The sequence below is a fragment of the Pelophylax lessonae genome (assembly GCF_965119305.1).
Source record: "Pelophylax lessonae genome assembly, chromosome: 5".
NCBI classification, from domain to species: Eukaryota; Metazoa; Chordata; class Amphibia; order Anura; family Ranidae; genus Pelophylax; species Pelophylax lessonae.
The window spans coordinates 385,067,784-385,095,292 of NC_138772.1; the positions used below are offsets into that span (position 1 = coordinate 385,067,784).

The following is a 27,509-nucleotide window of genomic DNA, read 5'->3' on the forward strand; positions in this document are numbered from 1 at the left end:
TGGGGCCCTCGCCCCCCCCGCTACAAGTTTTCAACGCTGATGAGACCCCAGTCACAGGGGGGTCTAGCTTTCCCAGACTGTCATAAATATTTTTTGGCCTCCCAGTTGGTTTCCGCGGTGTGGTGGCTGTCTCCTGATGCCTCCAACTCCGCGGTGGTGCTGGAGGCGGCGGTGCTGGGGTCAATGGAGGCGCTGTCGCATCTGTTGTTCCGGGGCCCCAAGGCTCCGTATCCTTTGACCTCATCCATGCTAACGACGCTCAGAGCCTGGCGTCAGGGCCTGGCGCTGGAGGCTTACCCGAGCACCGCGGTCTCCCCTAGGGCGCCGCTGTGGATCAACCCTACTCTGCCCCACTTGTACTCCCTCCCCGACCCGGCGGCCTGGACCAGATACGGCATTAAGGTGATTTCGGATCTGTCCTCGGACTTCTCCCTCCCTTCATTTGCCCAACTTTGTGAGTCTCACGGGGTGCCCCCGTCTCACCTCTTCCGTTATCTCCAGTTGTCCCATGCCTTCGGGGCTCAGTTCCCGCGGGGGGGGGCGGGGGTGGTGCAGTCGGATCTGGAGCGGGTTCTTCGGTTTGACTGCTCCGCCCGCGCCGCCTCGGTCCTGCACGCCCATCTCCTTCGGGTGTTCTCTCCGGAGCTCTCGGGTCTCCGAGATCGGTGGACTCGGGATGTCCCGGACATGGACGCCGAGGACTGGCAACAGGTGTGGGACTCCCCCTTTAAGATCCTGGTCTCCCTGAGGGACCGCATGGTGCAGTATAAGATCGCCCACCGGGCATACTTCACTCCCCATCGCCTGCATAAAATGCATGAGTCCCACTCCCCGGAGTGCTGGCGGTGCGGCCATGCGCCCGGGGACTTTATCCACATTTTCTGGACCTGCCCAGATTTGTCTGATTACTGGTCTCGGGTCTACGCGGCTGCAAACGGAGTGTTGCAGGTTTCGATAGACCCCTCGCCCAAGACGGCCCTGTTGGGCCTACTGGACGATCTGTTCCCTAGGGTGGCGGATCGCACCCTCATGGGTCTCCTCCTGTTTTTCGCCAGGAAGAACATAGTACTTCATTGGAGGCAGCGGTCCCCTCCCCCGCTCCGGCGGTGGAGGGCGCTGGTGGATTCGGTGATACCGTTGTACAAGGACACGTATTCTCACAGGGGATGCCCCAAAAAGCATGACAGGGTTTGGGCCAAGTGGCTGGCAGACTCCTCCGTGCCGCTGCTTGCCGCCTGTCTGGGCGGGGGCGGCTTGGGGGCTCCGTAGACCGCTACCCGGGGCCGGCCGAAGGCGGCCCGGACTATACTACTTATCCTATGCTGTACACTGATTATCGTTGTATTCTTGCTGCCAGTGTAATTATGCCCCTGCGTGGGCCCACTTTTCCCCCTTTCTTTTTATTATTTTTTTTTTCATGTTTGATTGCCTTGACGTTGACAATGCGCTGCAAGATTGTTATGTGAACCTTTTTGCACCTATTGTTTTTGTGTTGTTATGTTTTTCTGTTGACACAATAAAAAGATTTTCAAAAAAAAAAAAAAAAACATGTCTAAACGCTTGGTGTGTTTATTGCTTTAGTGTTTATTCATTTGAATAGGCAGGATAAATTAGAATTCTGACCAATTAAATGAATGAACTACCAAGCACTTGATGCACCAGAACGCTGCTTTCCTCCTGTCAAGAGAAAGACGTTCAGAAGAGCCTAGTCTACATGAGGCCTTTAATGTACTAGCAAATTTGAATACACTAACAAATTGAAGCCAAACTCCAGCTCGTACTTTATACTGTAAGGAGTTACAACAAACAGTTTTTTTTTTTCCTTTGGGGATAAAAGGTTTTACATAAAAGCTGATCATTGTAAGCACCCCTGTCAGTGTTAAATGATTTGTCTCACCCCTGTACCTGCAGAAACAGACTGGCTGGATCACTAGGTGAAAATAAAAGAAACATAACAAAAAAAGGGGATGGAAAGAGAGCCATACAAAGCATCAAAAACAACATAGCATGTGGATCACTCTTTATAGTGCAGCAGATGTAATCAATCAGACTCAGCAATTGTAATCAAGTGAAGTTCAATTCATAAAGGCATTGGAGTTGTGCATTTAGCAAAACAATACTATAAAGAGTGATTCACATGCTATGTTGATGTTTTTCCTTTTTCCAGTTACAATTCGGTTTAGCCTGAATCTGCTGATTGGGAAACTCTCAGCTGTGTAATTAGGACGCATGTCTCATTCACATGTCCTTTCAGCAATTGTATCAAGTTCTTTGCATTAATATATCCAGCCTTGGGATAAATCATTGATATGACTGGTTTTTGAACTGCACAACACATCACCTCATTTCTCCGGACTTTATTTCAGCTTTAGCATCTCCAAGCTAGTGGAATACTGTTTTGCCAAATGCACAACTTTTGTGCCTTTATAAATTATAAATTGAACTTTACTCAATTACAATTGCTGAGTCAGATTGATTACATCTGCTGCACTATAAAGAGTGATTCACATGCTATGTTGCTGTTTTTCCTTTTTTCCAGTTACAATCAGGTTTAGCCTGAATCTGTGGATTGGGATACTCTCAGCTGTGTAATTAGGATGCATGTCTCATTCACATGTCCTTTCAGCAATTGTATCAAGTTCTTTTTGAAAATTGCAGTCTATCCACAGTTCCTTTTCATGATGCATATTGAGCTTTAGATGTATGGCCTGCCAGTAATTTGTTTGGTTCCATTCACTGCCTGAATTTTAATATGTATGTATGGCCTTGTATGTGACTAGTTGCCGATATATGTTACAACCTTTTTATACACTCTAGTATTAATAAAGCATTGACTTTTTTAGCCTTATAATGCGTGGGTACGTTCCCTTTCTTTGTATGGCTCTCTTGCCATCCTCTTTTTTGTTATGGTTACACACCACTGGGAGTCCCACACCCCCACTGATATTTTAGGGGTGAGTCGGTAAGGCCATCATTCCCCACTTACATCCCAGGTGTCCTTCTGGGATGTATACCAAAATTCTTGTTGAAATTAACCACTTTACCACCGGAGGATTTTGCTGTCTTACGTCCAGGCCACTTTTTGCGATTCGGCACTGTGCGACTTAAACTGACAATTGCGCGGTCATTCAACACCGTACCCAAACTAAATTTACGTCCTTTTTTTTCCCACAAACAGAGCTTTTTTTTGGTGGTATTTGAAAACCTGTGCGATTTTCATTTTTTGCGATATTAATTAAAAAAAGCGACAATTTTGAAAAAATAACAATATTTTTCTACTTTGACAGTTAAAAAATATCCAATATATTCAATTTTTGTCATATATTGAGGCCAAAATGTCTTTAGCTACATGTCTTTGACAAAAAAATGCTCAATGAGCGTATTTTGAACCGCTTTATGACCGGAAGGTTTTACCCCATTCCTGACCAGGCCATATTTTGCGATTTGGCACTGCGTTACTTTAACAGACAATTGCGTGGTCGTGCAAAGCTATACCCAAATTAAATTTATGTCCTTTTTTCCCCCACAAATAGAGCTTTCTTTTGGTGGTATTTGATCCCCTGTGCGATTTTTACTTTTTGCGCTATAAACAAAAAAACAGAGACAATTTTGAAAAAATAATATTTTTCACATTTTTTTTATATGAAACTCCCCTCCAAAAAAATGTCAATCTAATTTTTTTTATCATTTTAGGCCAATTTGTTTTCTGCTACATATTTTTGGTAAAAAAAAAAAAAAAAAAATCGCAATAAGCGTATTTTGATTGGTTTGCGCAAAAGTTATTGCGTTTACTAACTAAGGGAAAGATTTCTGTCATTTTTGGTGTTTCGTTTTTTTAACGAGTAATGGCGGCGATCTGCGATTTTTTTTTTTGCGGGACTGCGACATTGCGGCGGACAGATCGGACCCTTGACTGACATTTTTGACACTTTTGGGGGTACCAGTGACATTACTACAGTAATCAGTGCTATACATATGCACTGTTACTGTAAAAATTACACTGGCAGGGAAGGGGTTCATTTTTATTGGAGAGGGAGGGGTTAATGTATGCCTTGTGCTTACTGACGTGTGTGGGGGGAGGTGACTGAGTGACACAGGGACAAATCGCAGGTTCAGCTATGCTGAACCCTGCAATCTGACCCTGCCTGTCACTTAGGAGATCCGCCCACTTTGTTTACACAAGCGGGCGGATTTCCACACTAGATCCCAGGCGATCGGGGAAGAGCGGCGGTGATCACCGCCGCTCCTCCCCCGGCCCGACTCCCGCTGTAACTGAATACAACAGGAGCGAGCGTCCGGCGACGCGCGCGCGCCACCGAGAGAGGGGAATGTCTGGTGACGTAGGTCTACGTCGCCAGATGTTATCGAGCCACTTTGCCGCAGAACACTCAACGTGACTGGTCGGCAAATGGTTAAAGGAAAGCCTAAAAAAGAAAAACAAATGCAGACATCACATCTAAGAATTGGTAAGCTGAATTCTAATAAATGTTTGCCATTTGGTTTAATACCATATTAAGCCAAGTAATAAAGAAATTGCAACAATAGAACTCCACGGACAAATCCCGGATTAAATACCTTTGAAAGCAGGAAATACTTACATCTCTGTGGCCACTGCTGGCTGCATCATGAAGAGGAGTGTCATCGTCCAGTCCCTGGGTATTCACGTCAGCTCCTGCTGCAATCAAAACTTTAGCAACTTCATAAGACCCCATATTGCAAGCTTCATGCAGCGGTGTCCAACCTGCAAAGCAAGTTAGTAAATACAATGGTTAAATTGCATTGTTTTAGGGATTGCAGGACACAAATCTATTATGATAAATGGATTTTTGTAAGAACTTACCGTAAAATCCTTTTCTCTTAAGCTCATTGACAGACGTAGTCTTCTTGATTCTCAAGAGCTGGGTTATGTTGTCTCCGCAGGAGTAGGACTAGGCAGAATGACAAAACGTTCTGGCTCCACCCTAGGGGGCAGTCCCTGAGGGTATATCCTCCCTCTCTCTGCTACAGGGAATCAGTTCTGTTTAAAGCAGTACAGAGAAATTAACCCAACCCAACTCAATGATAGAGGGGCGGGTACTACGTCTGTCAATGAGCTTAAGAGAAAAGGATTTTACGGTAAGTTCTTACAAAAATCCATTTTTCTCTATCGCTCATTGACAGACGTAGTCTTCTTGATTCTCAAGAGCTGGGACATCCAGAAGCAGTGCCACAAATGAGGGGTGGGATTGACAAAATCAAATCCAATCTAGTAGGCCCAACCGGTGCCAAACTAGAAGTTTTAAAGGCTCATTATAAACAAAGAATGAGACTAAAGAAAAAATTTTCCAACGGAAAAAACCCTCGAGGTAGACCACTGGTCTCCTCAAATTGCGGCCTGCAAAACCTTGCGGCCAAATGAGGCATCAGACGATGCCATTACATCAACTTTATAATGTTTAGAGAAGGTATGCACCGACGACCAGGTAGCCGCCTTGCACACCTGGACCACTGACGCCTGATGGCGAAAGGCCCATGACGCACTAAGTGCCCGAGTGGAGTGCGCCTTAACAGGGAACGGGGGCTCCCGACCCTTAATAGAATAAGCCTGCACTACCGTCTGTCTGATCCATCTGGAAATGGTCGCGGCAGATGCAGGCAACCCCTTTTTGGGTCCATCTGGGATCACAAAAAGTGAATCCGTCTTGCGAAACGAGTCTGTCGTTTTCAAGTATACCCTGATCGCCCGGACCACATCCAAGGAGTGCAAAGCAAATTCCCGAGGATGACTGGGCTTAGGACACAGGGAAGGTAATACAATTTCTTCATTCAGATGAAATTCTGAAACTACTTTTGGTAGGAAGGATGGATTCGGACGAAGAACCACCTTATCTCTATGAACCACCATATATGGTGAACGACAAGATAATGCGGCCAGTTCTGACACCCTGCGTGCAGAAGTAATAGCCACCAAGAAGGCCACCTTCTGGGACAACGTGGGTAGAGGAATCTCCCTAATATCTTCAAAGGGAGGTTTCTGAAGAACCGACAACACTAAATTAAGATCCCAGGGGGGTAACGGCGCGTGCACTGGCGGAGCCAGATGTCGCACCCCCTGGATGAAATTCCGCACCAAGGAATGAGTAGCCAAAGGTTTCTGAAAGAAGATGGCTAATGCTGAGACCTGACCCTTGATAGTACTCAAGGCCAGTTTCTGCTCAACCCCTTGTTGCAGAAAAGCCAATATTCGACTAATCGAATAAGACCGAGGACGGAACCCCAAAGGTTCACACTATGCAATGTAGGACTTCCATGTGCGATGATAAATCTTTCTGGAAGTCGCTTTCCTTGCTTCAACTAGAGTAGGAATAACTGAAGCTGACAAACCTTTGTCCTTCAGCACCTGGGTCTCAATAGCCAGGCCGTTAAAGCCAGCGATCGTAAAGCAGGATGGAAGATCGGTCCCTGAGACAGTAGATCCTCTCTGAGAGGAAGTCTCCACGGGACGTCCGCCACCAGTCTGACCATGTCGGCGTACCAAGCTCGACGAGGCCAGTCCGGAGCTACCAGGATTACTGGGATTCCTTCCTCCTCTACCCTGCGAAGAAGTCTTGGCAGTAACGCGAGAGGAGGGAAGGCATATATTAGCTGGTATTGCCCCCACGGGGCGATCAGTGCGTCTGCGGTTTCTGCTAGAGGATCGCGGGAGCGAGCCACGAATCTCTGAACTTTCCTGTTGAATCGTGATGCCAACAGATCCACATCCGGGGTGCCCCACCGTAGGCACAATTGGTGGAAAACGTCTGGATGGAGGGACCATTCCCCCTGATCCAGGGTCTGACGGCTGAGATAATCTGCCTGCCAATTCTCCACCCCCGGAATGAACACCGCAGAGATTGCTGGAACAAATCGTTCCGCCCAGCGAAGAATGCAAGCCACTTCCTTGGCTGCTCGGACACTCTTGGTGCCCCCCTGGTGATTGACATAAGCCACGGCCGTGGCATTGTCCGACTGGATCCGAACCGGGCTGCCCTGGAGCTGCTCGGTCCAGTGAATCAGACAAAGTCTGATCGCTCTCAGTTCCAATACATTTATCGGTAATCTGGATTCTTCCGGGGACCAAAGTCCCTGGGCAGATAATTGACCGAGAATTCCTCCCCATCCGGATAGACTGGCATCCGTGGTCACTATCGTCCAATATATTGGCAGAAATGACTTTCCCTGGCTGAGCATTGGAGACCGAAGCCACCAAACCAGAGACTCTCTGGTCTGTTTGCTCAATCGTATCTGATTGTCCAGGGATTCCGGATTCCGATTCCATCTGAGGAGAATCTCTTGCTGAAGAATTCGGGTATGGGACTGGGCAAATGGGACTGCTTCGAATGAAGCCACCATCAACCCCAGAACCCTCATGCAAGTCCGAAGGGAAGACCAGCTGTTGGACAGTAACAACTGGACTGCTGATTGAATCTTTCGAAGTTTCCCTACCGGAAGAAACACTCTTGTCCTGACTGTGTCTAGAATTAGACCCAGATATTCGAGCCTTTGGGTGGGAACCAGAAAGGACTTTTGCTGGTTCACCAGCCACCCGAATTCCTGTAAAGAAATCATAGTAATTTCTATGTTTTGTAGCAAGGTCTGAGGAGACTCTGCATGAAGCAGAAGATCGTCTAGGTAACCTAGAATCGATATACCTCTTTGGCGCAGAAGTGCCAACATTGGGGCCAACACTTTTGTGAAGACCCGCGGAGCCGTGGCGAGACCGAAAGGTAACGCCACAAACTGATAGTGGTTCTCCTCTACGGAAAAGCGTAGAAAACGCTGATGTCCTGCGAAAATGGGAATGTGAAGATAGGCGTCCTTGATGTCTATGGACGCTAGGACATCCCCTGGATGCAGGAAGGCTGCTACCGTGCGAATGGACTCCATTCTGAATCTTCTTATGTTGACGAAAGAATTGAGTGCTCTTAAGTCCAGAATTGGACGCACTTTGCCCTCTTTCCTGGGTATTGTAAACAGGTTTGAATAAAACCCTTGAAACCGTTCTGTCCAAGGAACGTGGACTACCACTCCTTGTTGTAGTAGATCTGTGACCGCTCTCCGCAGATCTTCTAGACGATCTGCGGATAGTCGGATATTGGAAGGGAAGAATCGCGCCGGTGGGAGAGATCGAAACTCGATCTTGTACCCTGACCTTATGACTTCGCAAACCCATTTGTCCGGGATTCTGGAAAGCCATGGATCCGGGAACCGGCGAAGACGTCCCCCCACCCCAGTTATGGGTGGGGGCGCACCTTCAGGCTTTGGATGGTTTATCTTCAGGTCTGGAGGGGGCGGGCTTTTGCTTGCCCGACCAACGACCCCTGATGCCTCCTGCAGGAGGCTTGGAGGACTTAGTTTTTTCACCCGCTGGACGAAAAAACCTCTTGTGAGCAGAAAAAGAAGGCCCTCGTCTTTGACGAGTTCCTCTACCTTTAAAATTTTGCGGTAAAAAGGTGCTTTTTCCACCGGTGAGATCCTTAATGATCTCATCTAAGTTGGCTCCAAATAGACGTTCTCCTGAAAAGGGGATATTAGCCAATGCTTTTTTGGAACCTTGGTCGGCTATCCAACCTTTTAGCCACAGTGTACGCCTGAGAACCACTGCTGAGACTGATGCTCGCGCCATTAATGGAGTGGCGTCTAACGCCGCATCACATACAAACTGTAACCCCTGTATCATTTGTTCCAACAAATCTGATACCGCCTGAGGGACTTCTTCTAAGTCCCGGCGTAACCACTTAGTCCATTCAGTTACAGCCTGCGAAACCAGACCAATAGCAATTATTGGCCTGAAAGCTGATCCAATCAAGGAAAACATGGTGCGAGACATAGCTTCTATCTTGCGATCCACTGGATCTTTAAAAGACGGAGCGTCTTCCAAAGGAATAACCGTGGCTTTATTCAATCTAGCAATTGGTGAATCCACCACAGGTGGTTCTGTCCATTTCTTAATAAGGGTTTCCTCAAACGGATAACGCCTGTCAATGCGTTTGGAAATATTAAAAGTGCGTTTTGGCAGACGCCATTCTTCATCGATTGGATTGCCAAAACATTTGGGCAATGGAAAAACCTTTGCCACTTTGATGCGCTTTTTAGTCCCAAAAGGGATCTCAGTTTCAGCTATTTCTGATGGAATACCCTGTAACCTTAAAGTCTCTTGAACAGATACAATGAGTGCGTTTACCAACGCTTCCTCTCGGGCTATGGCAGATGCCGAAACATCCTCCTCACTGTCTGAAGAGACAGGACCCGAGACACCAATACCAGATGAAGTACCTGCAACTGCAGAAATAGGCTCAGAGTCTGAATCCGAGGTTTCAGATAATAAGGGGTTAGGCGGGGGTCGCTTTCTTGCGCCCTGTCCCTGACAAGCCACTTCCACCCGGGACACAAAAGTTTCCATAATGGCTGACAAAGATTCAATTGTCAATGGGGTGCTGGAGGATCCCGCAGAACCCTCGAGGGGATCCGGAGGAGATACATGAGTGGCAGGGTCCATGTTAATACAGGACACTTTTGCCAGCAATAAACAAAAAAACTTTTTTTTTTTTTTTTTTTGTGTGTCTCCCCCTAGCGCAATAGCGCCCCTCAGAGTACCTGCTTCTCGATCCCAGAGAGAGAGAGAGGGACCCCCAAGGCTCACCAACCGATGCAGTGCAGTTTCCAACAAACTGCAGCCAGCGTCTGTCTTACACAGACTGGAAGGAGCTGTTTGCTTTTTCCCGGGCAGAAGGCGTGGCTCCGCCCCCTGTGTACGCCTTCCGGCGTTCCCAGCCCTCCACGAGGAAGCTGGGCTCACAAAACATGGCCGCCCCCATAGAAGAGACATAAGACTCCAAAAACATGGCGGCCGGCGTGACCTGAGGACATACATGCATTCGGTCTACGGCAAAATGGCGGCGGACCGCCGATATCGTCTTCCCAGCACATCCACCTGCACTCTGCTGAGAGGTGACAAATGGATCTACAGAGATACACTGCACATAAGGTAGGATTATACCTCCTATGTTTGCTGTAATGTTACAGTCTGCTGGGTAGAGTGTTAGCTCTTGAACCAAGTCCACTTCCCACAAACACATGCTGTATTACAAGGGGGACTTGTAAGTGTCAGATATATACTGACCATATATGGAGGGGCCCATAATATATACTGCCTCATAAATGAGGAAAAAAGGGAACGTTTTACTCACCATACCGAACCGACAGGCACCCTCTCTTCATAATACCCTCTCCACCGAGGTGGGGGTTTGTGGACGCCTCGACTCTCTGGTCCTGGCGTCCAAGCGAGCTTTTAACTCGCAAAGTCAGTCCCTTTACTGGGACTCCGTCGCGGCCGACTCAGCGCACTGGTCTGCACGCGCTTTTAGGCAGAAACCGGGGTGACCACTGGATCTCACATCCAGCCCGTCGCCCGGCCCCGCATACTTACTTGAATATGTCGCGGCCGACCAAGCGCAATGCCTGGTCTGCACGCGCTCGTAGGCCGGCTGGGGTGACCACAAGTGTCGCCCAGTCCGGCATTTTTGCTTGAAGATCTCACAGGAAAAAAACACTGGAGAAAACTACCTAAAAAATGTCTTTTTCTTAAAGAAAAAAAGTCTTGCCAGGACCAAAAGATCCCAGCAAGGAACTTAGGTCCTTACTCCTGACTAGACAGAAAAAAACTGATTCCCTGTAGCAGAGAGAGGGAGGATATACCCTCAGGGACTGCCCCCTAGGGTGGAGCCAGAACGTTTTGTCATTCTGCCTAGTCCTACTCCTGCGGAGACAACATAACCCAGCTCTTGAGAATCAAGAAGACTACGTCTGTCAATGAGCGATAGAGAAAATCAGTTTTAAACAAATTGCTGAAATGTGATTAACAAAGTTTTTTCTATCATAAAAGTCTGACTGCTCAATGGGGGAGCTAAATTTTGTACAGTTTTGAAGTGTAAAATTTTAACACAATACATTTCCCTTTTCGATAAATTTATACAACAGGTATACTTAAATCAATAAAATATTCCAATTAAGGCACATAAGGATGTCTATAATTAGTATACAGTTGTGATCATAAGTTTACATACCCTGGCAGAATTTCTGATTTCTTGGCTATTTTTCAGAGAATATGAATGATAACACAAAAACTTTTCTTTCACTCATGCTTAGTGTTTGGCTAAAGCCATTTAAATCAACTGTGTTTACTATTTTTAAATCATAGTGACAACAGAAACTACCCAAATGACCCTGATCAAAAGTTTACAGTCTTTTGTGGTATTTGTGGATGAGGTTCTTGATCTTCTCAGATGGTAAAGCTGCCCATTCTTCCTGGCAAAAAGCCTCCAGTTCCTGTACATTCTTGGGCTGTCTTGCATGAACTGCACGTTTGAAATCTCCCCAGAGTGGCTCAATGATATTGAGGTCATGAGACTGAGATGGCCACTCCAGAACCTTCACTTTATTCTGCTGTAGCCAATGACAGGTCGACTTGGCCTTGTGTTTAGCATCATTGTCATGTTGGAATGTCCAAGTACATCCCATGCGCAGCTTCCGGGCTGATGAATGCAAATTTTCCTCCAGTGTTTTTAGATAACATACTGCATTCATCTTGCCATCAATTCTGAGCATTTAGGGTTGTGGCCAAAAAAACGGAATTTTTGTAAAATCTTACCGTAAAATTCCTTTCTCTGAGTCCTCCGACAGTCGCCGCCACTTCATAATCTTCACTAATGGGGTAATTGACCTTTGCTCCGCAGGAGTAGCTAGGCAACAAGATTTGTTAATATCAAAGCTTTTAAGCATATCACACCCCTAGGGGGTGGTCCCCTCAGTCAATACCTCCCTGCTTCCTGCATTCTCAATTCAGTTTCAGTAGCATAGCAGTAGAGTACATAAACAAACCCCAAAAGAGGGGTGGGGGCGGTGACTGTCAGAGGACTCAGAGAAAGGAATTTTACGGTAAGATTTTACAAAAATTCCGTTTTCTCTTACATCCTCCGACAGTCACCGCCACTTCATTATCCTTCACTAATGGGGACGTCCCAGAGCAGTGTAGACATGAGGGGTGGGAAAAACGCAGCCGCGCCTAAAGCAACGCAGTACCCACATCAGAAAAAAGAACCTTACCAAAGTAAGAGAACCAACTGGGCAACAGGAAAAACGTGCTCAACAGGAGCAACAACCCAGGAAGAACAAGTAACCTAGGGGTAAAAACACCCCAACAGCCAAGGACCCAAACAAGGGACCCTAAGGCACTGCCGCACTAAGAACTTTACGGCCAAAGGAAGCATCTGCCGATGCCTGAACATCCACCTTGTAAAATTTTGAGAAGGTGTGAACGGACGACCAAGTTGCTGCCTTACACACCTGGACCACAGAAGCCTGATGACGATAGGCCCAAGACGTACTCAGAGACCTGGTAGAGTGCGCCTTCACAGGGAAAGGAGGAACCTTCCCCTTCCAAGCATAGGCTTGCACAATGGTCTGTCTGATCCATTTGGCGATGGTCGCAGCCGACGCCGCCATGCCCTTCCGAGGACCCTCTGGAAGGACAAATAGAGAATCCGACTTGCGAAAGGATTTCGTCGATGACAGGTAAACTCTGATCGCCCGGACAACATCCAAGGCATGCAAAGCCACCTCCTTTGGATGCTTAGGCTTCGCGCAAAGCGAAGGTAAGACAATGTCCTCATTGAGGTGAAATTCCGAGATCCTCTTCGGAAGAAAAGAAGGGTTAGGTCGTAAGACCACCTTATCCAAGTGAATCACCAAGTAGGGAGAGCTGCAGGACAAGGCCGCCAGCTCAGATACCCTGCGAGCCTAAGTGATCGCCACCAAAAAAGCAACCTTCTTGGACAACAGAGACAACGAGATCTCCCTGATCTTCTCAAAGGGAGCATGCTGCAACACGGACAGAACAAGGTTCAAGTCCCATGGAGGTAAAGGGTCCCTCCGAGGAGGGGCCAAGTGTCGCACCCCTTGAACAAAGGTGCTAACCAAAGAATTAGACGCCACAGGGCGTTGAAAGAGAACGGCCAGCGCAGAAATCTGACCCTTAATCGTGGCCAACGCCAAACGCTGGTCCACGCCCGTTTGAAGGAAAGCCAACACTCTCGATACCGAGTACAAGCGAGGCGAATACCCCCTGGACTCACACCAGGCAAAATACGCCTTCCAAGTACGGTAGTAAATCGTCCCCGAAGAGGCTTTTCTAGCCTTGATCAAAGTGGGAATGACCTCAGGGGAGAGACCCCTATCCTTCAGGACCTGGCTTTCAACAGCCAGGCCGTTAAAGCCAGCGACTGTAAAGCAGGATGGAATATCGGTCCTTGAGACAGGAGATCTTCTCGAAGAGGCAGACGCCACGGAGCGTCGACCGCCAGATTCACGAGGTCTGTGTACCAAGACCGGCGAGGCCAGTCTGGCACCACCAGAATCACAGCGTGCGGTTCCGAGGCCAACCTGCGAAGGAGCCTGGACAGCAGCTGAATCGGTGGAAAGGCATACATCAGACGATACTGATGCCAGGGCGCCACTAACGCGTCTGCCCGAGGATCGCGCGTCCTTGCCACGAACCTTTCCACCTTGCTGTTTAGACGAGACGCGAACAGGTCCACATCTGGGGAACTTTGCGCACAACATCTGAAAGACATCCGGGTGAAGGGACCATTCCCCCTGGTCCAGGGTCTGGCGACTCACATAATCCGCCTGCCAGTTCTCCACCCCCGGAATGTGAACTGCAGATATCGCCGGGACGTGCATCTCGGCCCAAGCCAGAATGTCGGCTACTTCCCGAGCCGCTCGGGCACTCCTGGTGCCCCCTTGGTGGTTGATGTAGGCCACCGCTGTGGCATTGTCCGTCTGCACCCGAACCGGACGGCCCTGAAGCCTGTCCGTCCAACGCAGAAGGCAGAGAGTTATCGCTCGCAATTCCAGAATGTTGATCGGAAGGGAGGATTCCTCCTCCGACCAAGTTCCCTGGGCGGACAGAACGCCCAGAACACCACCCCAGCCCGACAGGCTGGCATCCGTGGTGATCACCGTCCATGACAAAGGACGAAAGGACTTGCCCCCCGACACCGCCGGGGACTGGAGCCACCACAAAAGACCCCTTCGGGTGAGGCGGCTCAACGAAATCCGCAGATCCAGAGATTGCGGACGCCCGTGAAGGGAAACTGGGCGAAGGGAATCGCCTCGAAAGCCGAGACCATCAATCCCATACACCTCATACACGTCCGGAGGGACGAGCACTGATTGGCCCTGAGGGACCTGACTGCGTCCTGAAGTGTCCGGAGCTTGTCTTCCGGCAGGAAGACCTTCGCTTGAACAGAGTCCAGGATCATCCCCAGGTAGGGAAGACGACCCGATGGACACAGCGTTGACTTTGGAAAATTTATCGTCCAACCGAACTCCTGCAGAGTCTGCATCGTGATGGACAGGTCGTTCACCAGGCCCTGACTGGTCGCAGACCGAATCAAGATATCGTCCAGATACCCCAAGACAGAGATGCCCTGGGCTCTCAAAGCCAGGATCGGCGCCAGCACCTTGGCGAAAACCCGCGGAGCCGAAGCGAGACCAAAGGGTAATGCCACGAATTGGTAATGATCCTCCGCAATGGCGAATTGAAGGTACCTCTGGTGACCCTCGAAAATGGGGATGTGAAGGTACGCATCCTTCAAGTCAATGGAGGCCATGAATTCCCCCGGAACCAGGGCAGCCACCACCGAGCGCAAGGATTCCATGCGGAACTTGCGAACCCGCACAAAGCGGTTCAGAGCTTTTAAGTCCAAAATCGGACGTACCTTGCCCTCCTTTCTGGGCACAGTGAACAGATTGGAATAGAACCCCCGAAATCTGTCCCAATGAGGCACCGGAACCACCACTCCCTGGGCCCGCAGGTCCCGCACCGCCAGGTGCAGATCTTGCAAGCGCTCTGGAGACAGCTGAAGATTTGAGGGAAAAAATCTGCTCGCCGGCTGAGAGAGAAACTCGATCTTGTATCCAGATCGAACGATTTCCTGAACCCACCTGTCCCAAATGCGGGCCAGCCAGGGTTGAAGAAAACCGAGCAAACGTCCCCCCACCCCAGAACCGGGTGAGGGCGCCCCTTCAGGCCGAATTGGTATGGGCAGCGGACCCGGACTGGCCGGACTTCTGCTTACCTGCCCACGGTTTCTTCTGGGAGCCTTGGCCCTTGAAGGGCTTGCCCTTATATTGCGACCGAAAGGCACGAAAGGACCCCTGAGAGGGCCTAAACGAGGTATTCTTCTTACCGCGAACAAACTTATTCTTGTGAGTTTGGGGTAAGAGAGTGCTCTTACCCCCGGAAATTCCCTTTATCAGAGTATCCAAAGACTCGCCAAAAAGGCGAGATCCCGCGTAGGGCAAATTAGCTAAAGTCTTGCGAGATGATTGGTCAACCGACCAACATTTCAGCCATATCAGGCGACGGTTCAATACCGCCACACTTAAGAGGCGTGCAGCCAAAGGGACTAAATTCAAGTCCGCATCACACAAATACATGACACCCTGATGAATTTGATCCACCATAGCCAAAGTTGTCGGTGGAGCAGAGTCAGCCACCAGGGTGCGCCTGAGCACCTGCGCCCAATCCGCAATAGCCTGGGCTGCCAAAATGGAAGCAAAAATAGGCTTCAGCATAGAACCAGCAACCGTATAAGCATGACGGGCAAGAGACTCCAGTCTCCTGTCCGTAGGGTCCCGAAACACCGGGGCATCCTCAGCAGGGATCGCAGTAGATTTATTCAAAACCGCCACCGCGTGATCCACCTGAGGCGGCACACACCAACGCTCATCAGTGGTGGGTGTAAAGGGATAACGCAGCTTGAACTTACTTGGCACAGTAAAGGTCTTCTTTAAATTGCGCCATTGCTCATCAACAGCGCGCTGAAATTCCACAGGGCAGGGAAAAACCTGCGCTGTTTTGCGCTTCCTTTGCGTCCCATAAGAGGACATCAAAGCAGGAGGACACGGTTCATCCTGCAAACGCAGTGTTTCCTTTATAGAAGCAACCAACTCATCCATGAGTGCAAGCTCTTCAGGCGAGCCAGGGGGAGAATTATCAACCCCTTCTACCTCAGCCTCCCCCTCAGACCCCCCAAGGTCCAGAGATGAGCGAGACCCTGAGAAGGGCACTCCAGCCATAGCAGCCCCATCGCCCTCTGAATCAGAGGAAATAGACAATCTGGGCCGTTTTGCGGATCGATCAGCCATTAGCATCTGCACCTGAGAAGCCAAGTTCGCCACAATAGCAGCTAGATCAGCCCCCTCGGGGGATGCAGCAGCCCCTTGGCCCCCCACCAAGGTGGGAGGAAACTTGCAATCCTGAGAATCCATGTCCCAGCAATAATGGAAAAAGGAGGACTGCCCCTTTAAGACCGCGGCGTGCGTAGCCCACCGCACACTACTGTATGTACCGACCCCACAGGGATAAGGACACTGAGCAAGGAAATACAGGAAAAGGAAAGGTAAAAACCTGGAGAGACCACACAGGCTGCTGCCACCGATCGCTGTTTCAGAGCAAAAGAAAGTGATGCAATGACTGACCGCCCTATAAAGCCTATGCAGGCTACACAAACATGGCCGCTCGGCCGAGGCATTTCAGGCAATGAGAAAATGGCGCCGACATGTGGCTGTATGATCGATCGCCGCCAAAATGGCTGCGTTTGGCGCCAAAACACTGCGCCGTACCACACAGGGCCGGTCACCATAATTTGCCGCAAAAAATGGCGGGCCACAGTAGCGGCCGCCGCACAGCATGTCCAAGCCCAGTCTACCCCATACTCTCACATAGCAGAGCGGGAGAGCCCCCCCCCCCCGCAGCCCACAGAAAGGCAGCTATTCCACACAGGAATCTGACAGGGAGCTCAGCACATACACAGACATGAAGGGTCACACAGTCACAGACTGACACCCAAAACAGACAGGTCCCCACATAGAATTGCACTTACCAGTCCGGATGGTGTGGGGAGCCTTCTCCAGCGACCAAACCGCTGCACTGAGGACAGGGAGTGTCGCAGCCAGGACGCAGTGGAACTGCGGTGCGAAACCGCAAATGGCGTCCGGTGAGGTAGCCACCTCACAGACAGCATCCCTGCAGCGAACAGGGATGGGTCGTTCAATATGCCAGGAAAACCTGAGCTGAACGCTCGATGGCAGGCTGGGAAGCCCCTGGCTCTCAGCCCTGGGATCCAGGGTGGCCTGTCCAAGACCCAGCTCCGCATGATCATCTTCATCCGAAGAAACTAAACTAATGCTGAGAAAAAGAACAGCTCAGTAAAAGAAAGAGAAAAATACTCCAAATAAAATCAAAAAGAGGATAGAAGGCTGAGACTGAAAGCCCCAGCACAGGATCAGCCAGCTACTCCTAAGCTAGGCATTAGAAACTGAATTGAGAATGCAGGAAGCAGGGAGGTATTGACTGAGGGGACCACCCCCTAGGGGTGTGATATGCTAAAAGCTTTGATATCAACAAATCTTGTTGCCTAGCTACTCCTGCGGAGAAAAGGTCAATTACCCCATTAGTGAAGATTATGAAGTGGCGGCGACTGTCGGAGGACGTAAGAGAAACTAAATTTTGTTCTCATTACTCCAAATGACTTTGTGCTAGAAGGTTTGAGGCTTGTCTCTGTGCTGTTTGGCGTATTGTAAGCGGGATACTTTGTGGCATTTGCGTAATAACGGCTTTCTTCTGGCGACTTCACCACGTAGTCCATCTTTCTTCAAGTGCCTCCTTATTGTGCAGCTTGAAACAACCACACCAAGTTTTCAGAGTCCTGTATTTCATCTGAAGTTATTTGTGGTTTTTTCTTTGCATCCCGAACAATTTTCCTGGCAGTTATGGCTGAAATTTTAGTTGGTCTACCTGACCGTGGTTTGGTTTCAACAGAACCCCTCATTTTCCACTTCTTGATTAGAGTTTGAACACTGCTAATTGGCATTCTCAATTCCTTGGATGTCTTTTTATATCCCTTTCCTGTTTTATACAGTTCAACTACCTTATCCCACAGATCCTTTGAAAATTCTTTTGCTTTCCCCATGATTCAGAATCCAGAAACGTCAGTGCAGCACTGGATGAAAGATGTAAGGGTCTGTCAGGAGTCCAGAAACTCATTGACCTTTTATACACACACACTAATTATAAGCAAACAGATCACAGGTGAGGATTGTTACCTTTAATAGCCATTCAAACCCCTTTGTGTCAACTTGTGTGCATGTTATGAGGCAGAAATCACCAGGGTATGTAAACTTTTGATCAGGGTAATTTGGGTAGTTTCTGTTGTCATTATGATTTAAAAAGAGTAAACACAGTTGATTGATAATAAATGGCTTCAGCCAAACACTAACCATTAATAAATGGCTTCAGCCAAACACTAACCATGAGTGAAAGAAAAGTTTGTGTGTTATCATTCAATTTCTCGGACAAATGGCCAAGAAATCATAAATTCTGCCAGGGTATGTAAACTTATGAGCACAACTGTAAGTACTTTCCAGGTAGGAAAAAAAAATGTCAGCATGCTTCTTGCCACTACATGAACTAAGTGGCTCCTTGTGCTGCTTCTTCCTCTCACACATCAGCTCTGTTATATGGGGACTGTGTAAGGCTGGAATCAGGTCAAATTCAGGTGCATACAATGCTTGCATTCAAAAAACACATTAAATGATGTTATAATTATTACAGATCTGCATTGTGTCCTCAATATCTGTTAATCATATTCAGACTATACGACAGTACAAAAATATGTTGTGGAATATTCCTGTGGTGTGCTCAGTACTGGGACAAGGTCATCCAGTGCCCAGGGTGAAGATGCCAAACTGCAACCCTCTCCTACTGTGCATGCCCAAAATGTCCTTTGCAACACTGCCTCCCACTTGTGCCTCCCACTCAGGCAGACTCCTGAGCCTATGTCAAACCTAAATGGCAAACCCCTGTGCAGTGATATTTTGGGACCTACTTCCTGCTATGTGTTCACAGCCTCTGCCGATCTTCCTTACATAGATATTAGATAGCATCAGATCGGCTAGAGGCAAAACAAAGGGCAAAGCATGCATGCCAGTCACAGTGAAGCATGTATTTGCACAGATTAAGGAGAAGTAGAGGTTTTTTTTTTATATATTCGAACACCCAGCTATTAATTAGGTTTTATATAGTTAATATGTTAGGAAAAAAAGGAGTTAAAAATCACAACTTCTGCAGTGTTAATACTGGTTGCATGCTTGTGTTGGCGAGTCACCATTGTATTCACTTTAGCTTATTAATACATGAGAGTTGTCATATTGCTAACCCATATATTTCTGATGCAGGCACAGGAGTAGTCTAGGGAGGAGGTGGCCAGGCATGTAAAATGGCAGCTGAAAAATGGAGGTAAGCAAACCCTGCTCACTCCTGATCTGACAGCACTTCTGTATTACCAAAGGCACTGACTGTGTTTACATGCATACAGGAACGCTGCAATGACAGGAAGCTGGCGCTGAAAGGGGGGAGAAAGAATGGAACCCACACCTACTGACTCTCTCCCCATCCTATAGCATTGGTTCCCCACTTCCAGCACCTAAGTGACAGGAGTAGTGATGATGCAGTCAATACTCCTGTCAGCCTGTAGCTGTTGGAGGATACTTGACATGTGACGCCCCATATAAAAGCAGTGCGCCCGGGGTAGTGGCTCCTCCTGCCCGCCCTCACCCCGTTGTCTCAACTCTTGAGTGTGCTGCCTCGCTGAAAAAGAGAGTTTTCTCTTGTATTGCAACAAAGGTGTCTAAAACATTGCTTACTGACATTATTACCTGCAAAATCTTTAACATTCACATTTGCACCAAGACGAATGAGCTCTTTCACTTGACTAAGGTCTCCTCGTATAGCCGCCATATGCAAAGGAGTTTCTCCACGTTCATTTCTTTTATTAACTTTGTCCTTCTGCCTTGTGGAAGATGTGGGGGTTTTCTTTTGAGTTGGTGTTGCTTGCGAAGGATGATTTGGAGTAGAGTCTGTGGATATGAAAACATATGGAAGCAATTTGAATATAAAGCAACTAGCAGGTAAAAAAAAAAAAAAAAAAAGTGTTCCATAAAGCAGCAGTTCTCTGCTGCTCATCTGCCAACTATGCTGAGCTGGGCCGCACTTTGAGTTCCAACCAAGATACTTTATTTAAACCACAGAGGATAGTTACATCCGAACTCTGACCAGATACGGCTGTATCTGCTAAAGGGCACCTGTCCTTCAGTTCACAGAGGGAGAGAGAACTATTTCTTAAAAATCAAGAAAACATGTTTAAGACTATTTGGCTACATTTATTTCATTTCTTTTTTCACACCACAAAAAAAAAAAAAAGAAAACACTTACTACCCAACAGTATTTTTGCCAAAAATTCTGGCAAAAGGTGGACAGTTCCTAAATAACCATTAACTAGGCTGACGCAGTGATTTTCAGTTCAGTAATGTCCAAATTGGGCCCAAAGTGTCAATTGTTTGTGTGGCCACCATTATTTTCCAGCACTGCCTTAACCCTCTTGGGCATGGAGTTCACCAGAGCTTCACAGGTTACCACTGGAGTCCTCTTCCACTCCTTCTTGATGACATCACAGAGCTGGTGGATGTTAGAGACCTTGCGCTCCTCCACCTTCTGTTTGAGGATGCCCCACAGATGCTCAATAGGGTTTAGGTCTGGAGACATGCTTGGCCAGTCCATCACCTAAACGCTCAGCTTCTTTAGCAAGGCAGTGGTCATCTTGGAGGTGTGTTTGGGGTTGTTATGTTGGAATACTGCCCTGGGGATCATGCTCTGCTTCAGTATGTCACAGTACATGTTAGCATTCATGGTTCCCTCGATAAACTGTAGCTCCCCAGTGCTGGCAGCACTCATGCAGCCCCAGTCCATGACACTCCTACCACCATGCTTGACTGTAGGCAAGACACACTTGTCTTTGTATTCCTCACCTGGTTGCCCGCCACACACGCTTGACACCATCTGAACCAACTAAGTTTATCTTGGTCTCATCAGACCACAGGGCATGGTTCCAGTAATCCGTGTCCTTAGTCTGCTTGTCTTCAGCAAACTGTTTGCAGGCTTTCTTGTGCATCATCTTTAGAAGAGGCTTCCTTCTGGGATGACAGCCATGCAGACCAATTTGATGCAGTGTGCGGCGTATGATCTGAGCACTGACAGGCTGACCCCCACCCCTTCAACCTCTGCAGCAATGCTGGCAGCACTCATATGTCTATTTCCAAAAGACAACCTTTTGGATATGATGCCGACAGGCACGTGTACTCAACCTCTTTGGTCGACCAGGGCGAGGCCTGTTCTGAGTGGAACCTGTCTTGTTAAACCACTGTATGGTCTTGGCCACCGTGTTGCAGCTCACTTTTAGGGTCTTGGCAATCTCCAGTAATGGCGAACCTTGGCACCCCATTGGAACTACATTTACCATGATGCTCATGAACTCTGCAGTGTAGTTGAGCATCATGGGAAATGTAATTCCAAAACATCTGGGGTGCCAAGGTTCACCATCACTGGCGCCCTAGGCCATCTGTATGTAGAGCAACAATTCTTTTTTCAGATGCTCAGAGAGTTCTTTGCCATGAGGTGCCGTATTGAACTTCCAGTGACTAGTATGAGAATGATAACACCAAATTTAACACACCTGCTCCCCATTCACGCCTGAGACCCAAGTTGTAACACTAGCGAGTCACATGACACCGGGGAGGGAAAATGGCTAATTGGGCCCAATTTGGATATTTTCACATAGGGGTGTACTCACTTTTGTTGCCAGTGGTTTAGATAATAATGGCTTACACTGTTATACAAGCTGTACACTCACTACTTTACATTATAGCAAAGGGTAATTTCTTCAGTGTTGTCACATAGATATAATAAAATATTTACAAAAATGTGAGGGCTGTTCTTACTTTTGTGAGATACTGTAAATTGGAAATATTCCAAAGGATAATTTCAATATTACCTTTTACAGCCAGCAGGTGGAGCTCTATGCAATCTCCATGCTCTTTGAAGTCAAAGCTTTTAGTCAAAGAATTAGAAAGTATATATAGACACACACACGTACAATGTGTGTGTGTGTGTGTGTGTGTGTGTGTGTGTGTGTGTGTGTGTGTGTGTGTGTGTGTGTGTGTGTGTGTGTGTGTGTGTGTGTGTGTGTGTGTGTGTGTGTGTGTGTGTGTGTGTGTGTGTGTGTGTGTGTGTGTGTGTGTGTGTGTGTGTGTGTGTGTGTATATGTATATGTTTATACAGTATCTCACAAAAGTGAGTACACCCCTCACATTTTTGTAAATATTTTGTATCTTTTCATGTAACAACACTGAAGAAACGACACTTTTCTACAATGTAAAGTAGTGAGTGTACAGCTTGTATAACAGTGTAAATTTGCTGTCCCCTCAACATAACTCAACACACAGACATTAATGTCTAAACTGCTGGCAACAAAAGTGAGTACACCCCTAAGTGAAAAAGTTCAAATTGGGCCCAATTAGCCATTTTCCCTCCCCAGTGTCATGTGACTCGTTAGTGTTACAAGGTCTCAGGTGTTTATGGGGAGCAAGTATGGAAAATTTGGTGTTATCGCTCGCCCTCTCTCATACTGGTCACTGAAAGTTCAACATCGCACCTCATGGCAAAGAACTCTCTGGAGGTCTGAAAAAACAGAATTTTTGTAAAATCTTACCTGTAAAATTCCTTTCTCTGAGTCCTCCGACAGTCGCCGCCATCTTCATATTCGTCACAATGGGGTATTAGACTTTTCTCCGTAGGAGTAGCTAGGCAACAGAATATGTCAATATTAAAGCTTTCAACATATCCCCACCCCAGGGGGTGGTCCCCTCAGTCTATACCCTCCTGCTTCCTGTTTCCTGCTTCAGTTTCAGTGGAATAGCAGTAGAGTACCTAAACCCCAAAAGAGGGGCGGGGGCGGCGACTGTCGGAGGACTCAGAGAAAGGAATTTTACAGGTAAGATTTTACAAAAATTCCGTTTTCTCTTACGTCCTCCGACGGTCGCCGCCATCTTCATATTCGTCACAATGGGGACGTCCCAAAGCAGTGCAAACATGAGGGGTGGGAAACGCAGCCGCGCCTAAAGGCAACGCAGTCTCCACATCAAGAAAGTAACCTTACCAAAGGAAGGAAACCAGCTGGGCAACACGAGAAAAAATTTGCTCAACGGGAGCAATAACCCAGGAAAAAAACAAATAACCCAGGGATACAGAGAAATCCCAAACAGCCCAAAGGACCAAAACCAGGGACCCTAAGGGACCGCCGCACTAAGAACCTTGCGGCCAAAGAAAGCATCTGCCGATGCTTGAACATCCACTCTGTGGAACAGAGTGAAGGTGTGCACGGTCGACCAAGTCGCCGCCCTACACACCTGGGCCACAGAAGCCCCATGACGACAGGCCCAAGACGTACTCAGAGATCTGGTAGAGTGCGCCCTCACAGACATAGGGGAAACTTTTCCCCGCAAAGCATAGGCCTGTTCAACGGCCTGTCTGAACCAATTGGCGACGGCAGAAGCCGACGCCGCTACGCCCTTCCGAGGACCCCCGGAAGGACAAACAAAGAATCCGACTTGTGAAAAGATTCAGACGATTTTAGGTAAACCCTAATCGCCATGAACAGCATCCAAGGAGTGCAACACCACCTCCTCCGAATGTTTAGACTTCGCGCAAGGCGAAGGCAAGACAATGTCCTCATTGAGGTGAAATTCCGAAACCCTCTTCGGAAAAAAAGAAGGGTTAGGTCGCAAGACCACCTTAACCAAGTGAGTGACCAGATACGGACAATGGCAGGACAAGCTGCTAGCTCCGACACTCTGCGAGCCGAATTGATCGCCACCAAAAAAGGTGACCTTCTAGGACAACATAGACAACGAGATCTACCCGATCCGTTCAAAAAGGACCATGTTGTAACACGGACAGAACAAGATTTCAGTCCCAAGGAGGCAGAGGCACCCTCCTAGGAGGGACCAGATGCCCCCGAACAAAAGTGCCAATAAAGGAGACAGATGCCATAGGAAGTTGAAAAAAGAACGGCCATTGCAGACACCTGACCCTTGATCGTAGCCAGCGCCAAACGCTGTCAACACCCTTTCGAAGGAAGGACAACACCCCAGACACCGACCACGGGCGAGGTGAAGACCCCCTGAACTCACACCAGGCAAAATAGGCCTCCGAAATACGGTAAAAGACCTACCCCGAGGAAAAATTCCTCGCGTCGATCAAAGTGTGAATGACCTCAGGGGAGAGACCCCTATCCCTCAGGACCTCGGTTTCAACAGCCAGGCCGGCAAAGCCAGCGACTGCAAGGCAGGATGAAATATCAGCCCTTGAGACCGGAGATCTTCCCGAAGAGGCAGACGCCACGGGGCGTCGACCGCCAAATGCACGAGGTCTGCGTACCAGGACCGGCGAGGCCAGTCCGGTGTCACAAGAATCACTGTGTTTTGGTTCCGAGACCAACCTGCGAAGGAACCTGGGCAGCAATTGAAACGGTGAAAACGCATACATCAGTCGGTACTGATGCCACGGAGCTACCAACGCGTCTGACGCGTCTGCCCGAGGATCGCGTGGCCTTGCCACGAACCCGTTCACCTTGCTGTTCAGACGAGACGCGAACAGGTCCACCTCCGGAAGAACCTGCGTCGCGCTCAACATCTGGAGAACACCCGGATGGAGGGGCCATTCCCCCTGGTCCAGGGACTGGCGGCATCAGATAATCCGGCCGCCAGTTCTCCACCCCCGGAATGTGAACCGCCGATATCGCCGGGACATGCGTCTCGGCCCAAGACAGAATGTCGGCCACTTCCCGAGCTACCCGGGTCCACTTGGTGCCCCCTTGGCGAATGACGTAAGCCAGCGCCGTGGCAATGTCCGTCTGCACCCGAACCGGAAAGCCCTGCAGCCTGTCCGGCCAACGTTGAAGGCAGAGATTCATCGCACGCAATTCCAGAATGCTGACCGGAAGGGAGGATTCCGCCTCCGACCAAGTTCCCTGGGCGGACAGAACGCCCAGAACACCACCCCAGCCCGACAGGCTGGCATCCGTGGTGACCACCGTCCATGAGAGAGGACGAAAAGACTTGCCCCCTGACACCGTCGGGGACTGGAGCCACCACAGAAGAACCCTTCTGGTGCGATGGCCCAACGAAATCCGGATCCAGAGATTGCGGTCGCCCGTCCCACCTGGACAGGATCTCCGCTTGGAGACCCCGAGTGTGAAACTGGGCGAAGGGAATCGCCTCGAAAGCCGAGACCATCAATCCCAGACATCTCATGCGCGTCCGGAGTGACGAGCACGGAACGTCCCTGAGGGACCTGACTTCTCCTGAAGAATCCTGAGTTTGTCGTCCGGTAGGAAGACCTTCTCCTGGACCGAGTCAAGAATCATTCCCAGGTAGGGAAGACGAATCGACGGACACAGCGTCGACTATGGAAAATCAATCGCCCAATCAAACTCCTGAGAGTCAGCATCGTGAAGGACAGGTCCTCCTCCAGACCCTGGCTGGTCGCAGACCGAACCAGAATAACTTCCAGATACCCCAGGACAGAGATGCCCTGGGCTCTCAACAAAGCCAGAAACCGGTGCAAGCACCTCGGCGAAAAAACCCGTGGAGCCGAAGCGAGACCAAAAGGTAACGCCACGAATTGGCAATGGCAAATCGAAGTCACCTCTGGTGACCCTCGAAAAACGGGATGTGAAGGCACGCATCCTTCAAGTCGATGGAAGCCATGAATTCCCCTGGAACCAGGGCAGCCACCACCGACCGCAGGGATTCCATGCGGAACTTGCGAACCCGCACAAGCGGTTCAGAGCCTGTAAGTCCAGAATTGGACGTACCCTGCCCTCCTCCTTGGGCACAGTGAACAGATTGGAAGAGAACCCCCGAAATCTGTCCCGATGAGGCACCGGAACCACCTGAGGGAAAAAATCTGCTCTCCGGCCGGGAGAGAAAACTCGATCTTGTAACCAGAACGAACGAGTTCCTGAACCCACCTGTCCCTAACACGGGCCAACCAGGGTTGAAGAAAAACCGAGCAAGCGTCCCCCCCACCCCAGAACTGGGTGAGGGCGCCCCTTCAGGCCGCATTGTTATGGGCAGCGGATCCGGACTGGCCGGACTTATGCTTACCTGACCACAGCTTCTTTTGGGAGCCTTGGCCTATGAATGGTTTGCCCCTATAGGGCGACCGAAAGGCACGAAAGGACCCCTGAGAGGGCCGAAAAAAAGCATGCTTCATACCATGAGCAGCCTTAGCCTGGTGGGAATGGGGCAGGAGCGTGCTCTCACCACCCGTGACCCCCTTTATCAGTGCATCCAAGGATTCGTCAAAAAGGCGAGAGCCATCATAGGGCAGATTGGCTAAGGTCTTGCGCGAAGATTGGTCCACAGACCAACACTTCAACCAAACCAGGCGGCGAGACAATACCGCCACACTGTGTACACGTGCAGCCAACGGTACTATATCCAGGTCCGCATCACACAAATACATGACACCCTGATGGATTTGATCCACCAAATCCAATGTCGCCGGTGAGGCTGAATCAGCCACCAGGACGCGCCTGAGTACCTGCGTCCAATTCGCGACAGCCTGGGCTGCCATAAGCGAAGCAAATAGAGCCTTTAGCATAGAACCCGTAATAGAGTAAGAATGACGGGCAAGAGACTCCAGCCTCCTGCCCGTAGCATCCCGGAACACCGGGGTATCCTCAGCAGGAATCGCAGTGGACCTATACAAAACCGCCACCGCGTGATCCACCTGAGGTGGCACACACCACCGCTCATCAGTAGCGGGCGTGACAGGACAACGCAGCTTGAACCTACTTGGTACAGCAAAAGGCTTGCGTATATTGCACCATTGTTTCTTAACAGTGCGCTGAAAATCATCAGTGCAGGGAAAGACCTGCGATGTCTTGCGTCTTTCTGCATCCCATAAGCTGCCAGGGCAGCAGGAGGACATGGTTCAACCCGTAAACGCAGTGTTTGCTTGATAGAAGCAACCAATTCATCCATGAGTGCAAGCTCTTCAGGCGAGCCAGGGGGAGAATTATCCACCCCTTCTACCTCAGACTCCACCCCGGACCCCACAAGACCCAGGGAGGAACGGGACCCCGATAAGGAGACCCCAGCTAAAGCAGCCCCATCACCAGCACCCTCTGATCAGAGGAGATTGAAAACTCTGGTTCGTTGTGTGGATTGAGCAGCCACAAGCATTAGCACCCGAGCAGCAAGATTAGACACAACCGCAGCCAAATCCCCCCTTGGGGGGGAAAACAGCCCTTGGTCACCCACCAAGTGGTAGGAAATCAGTTTCCCTGAGAATCCATTGCCCCAATGATAAGCCGGAAAGTAAAGGGTTAACTGCCCCTTAAACAAGCGCGGCGAGCGCTGCCCACCGCACACACACACTGGCACAATTTTTACCCCCCGGGAGAAAAAGGCTCAACACAGGCAAGGATAAAGGGATAGGGAGGTAAAAACCTGTAGAGACCATC

The 27,509-nt window shown here is 49.1% G+C and overlaps 1 protein-coding gene across 4 annotated transcripts in view; it reads right to left on the bottom strand.

Annotated features, from left to right (window-relative positions):
* The window catches only part of ANKRD12 (ankyrin repeat domain 12), a 333,910-nt gene that overhangs the window by 110,733 nt on the left and 195,668 nt on the right, over positions 1-27,509 (bottom strand). For all 4 annotated transcript variants that reach the window (XM_082257365.1, XM_082257363.1, XM_082257364.1 and 1 more), the window contains 2 exons: positions 19,801-20,001; positions 4,599-4,741 (listed from right to left, as the gene is read on the bottom strand). In XM_082257365.1, coding sequence (XP_082113491.1) covers positions 4,599-4,741; positions 19,801-20,001 — 344 coding nt within the window. The remainder of the gene's footprint in view (positions 1-4,598; positions 4,742-19,800; positions 20,002-27,509) is intronic.